The 1,398-nt window shown below is 47.6% G+C and overlaps 1 protein-coding gene across 1 annotated transcript in view; it reads left to right on the top strand.

Annotated features, from left to right (window-relative positions):
- The window catches only part of LOC133354418 (general vesicular transport factor p115-like), a 15,216-nt gene extending 14,873 nt beyond the window's left edge, over positions 1-343 (top strand). The window contains 1 exon segment of the mRNA XM_061571240.1: positions 296-343. Coding sequence (XP_061427224.1) covers positions 296-343 — 48 coding nt within the window.
- Positions 344-1,398: the final 1,055 nt, after the last annotated feature.

Here is a 1,398-nt window from a genome sequence, read left to right as displayed (position 1 = left end):
ATTATCATACGATGTCCATCTCTGTGTGTTCAGATTACAGTTTGCAAGTCATTTCCTTTACAGGAAATAACAAGGTCAATTCGGCATGAAAACATACCCATTAAGTGTCACAATGGTATAAGCCAATTGTTCCACACAGCTAAGCCAAACATTTGTCACTTGTAAATCCATATAGCATAGTTTGGTGGGGAAACGACGGTGCAGTGGTTATCGCACTGCACTCTGAACACCGCAGCCCGAGTTTGATTCCTGTACCTGCCCAATGTTCCTCAACGACCATGGGCCCCCACTTCAGCAAGCTGCAGTGAGCAGTGTGGCGAAGCATGGCCAAACAAACCCATGACTGACGTGGCATGGGAAAGCCTTGAATCCAGCAAAGGATTGACAAAGGGCCAAAAAAAAACGCTCGTACAGCAGTACGTTAATCTGCTTTTTATAAACTTCCACGACAATGAAGCCAACGGTATAGCGCGCTGTGTGATGAATAGCCCATTATGTGATGGCTGTTATGGGCTGTGTGCTATGGGTCCCATATGGCACGTGTTCCTGCGACAGATGGCCTTCCTCTTGAGCAACGTGGCCACAAGCTGCGCTCATTGTTAACATGTAAAACATGTCCAGTGTTTATTATGGGCCTCGCATTAATTCCTGCTTATTATGGCGACACACTGATAGATATGCGCAGTAGTCTATAAACCACCCAGAATGTTCCCCATCTCACCAACACCTTAGAAGCAATGCACGGCTGAACATAGACAGGAATTCGATGGCCGCAACGCATCAAAAGAATTGTCCGGTACTGTGGGGACTACAATGTGAGAAGGAGCAGACGGAAGAAAAATCCATCGCTGTATTGTACCATACTCCAATGTCTGTACTCGACGCTTGCATCATCAAGCCGCCATGACCCACACGTGTGGGGAGGCCATCATCCAGCAGTGGATTGATAAAAGGACTGTATCGTACATGATGCGTCCACAAATATATATTTTGCGCATCAATTGTGTCTGCGTGTAAATGGTCGTCACGGTTGATATGGCAGCGGGGGAAAAGGAATTTCACCGTACTCAACGATGACGCTACGCCGTGACACACACACCACGCGACGGCAAAGTTAGGGTTAAAAAAAAATGCGTGAAAAAAGCAATATCCTGGGCATTCGCACGGGTACGAAAAGCTCTTTTGTTTTAATTCCTTTTATATTGTGCTCAGAATCCTGTTTAAGCATTGTTGGAATTTCTTCACAGGAACTGGCTAACCCCGGCACCTGGCTATACAACACATCGTCTCCCATAACGACGCTAGGGTGGGCGCTGCTAAGGTGGGTGGGGGTGGGGGACGGCGGTCGAAGTGTGGAGGGGGTTGCTGATGCACAAAGCACATTCGCACGCAGGAATG

Source organism: Lethenteron reissneri, chromosome 47 (genome assembly GCF_015708825.2).
Source record: "Lethenteron reissneri isolate LAM-NWPU_2019-01 chromosome 47, ASM1570882v1, whole genome shotgun sequence".
In the NCBI taxonomy this organism is placed as follows: Eukaryota; Metazoa; Chordata; class Hyperoartia; order Petromyzontiformes; family Petromyzontidae; genus Lethenteron; species Lethenteron reissneri.
This window is presented reverse-complemented; position numbering and strand designations above follow the sequence as displayed.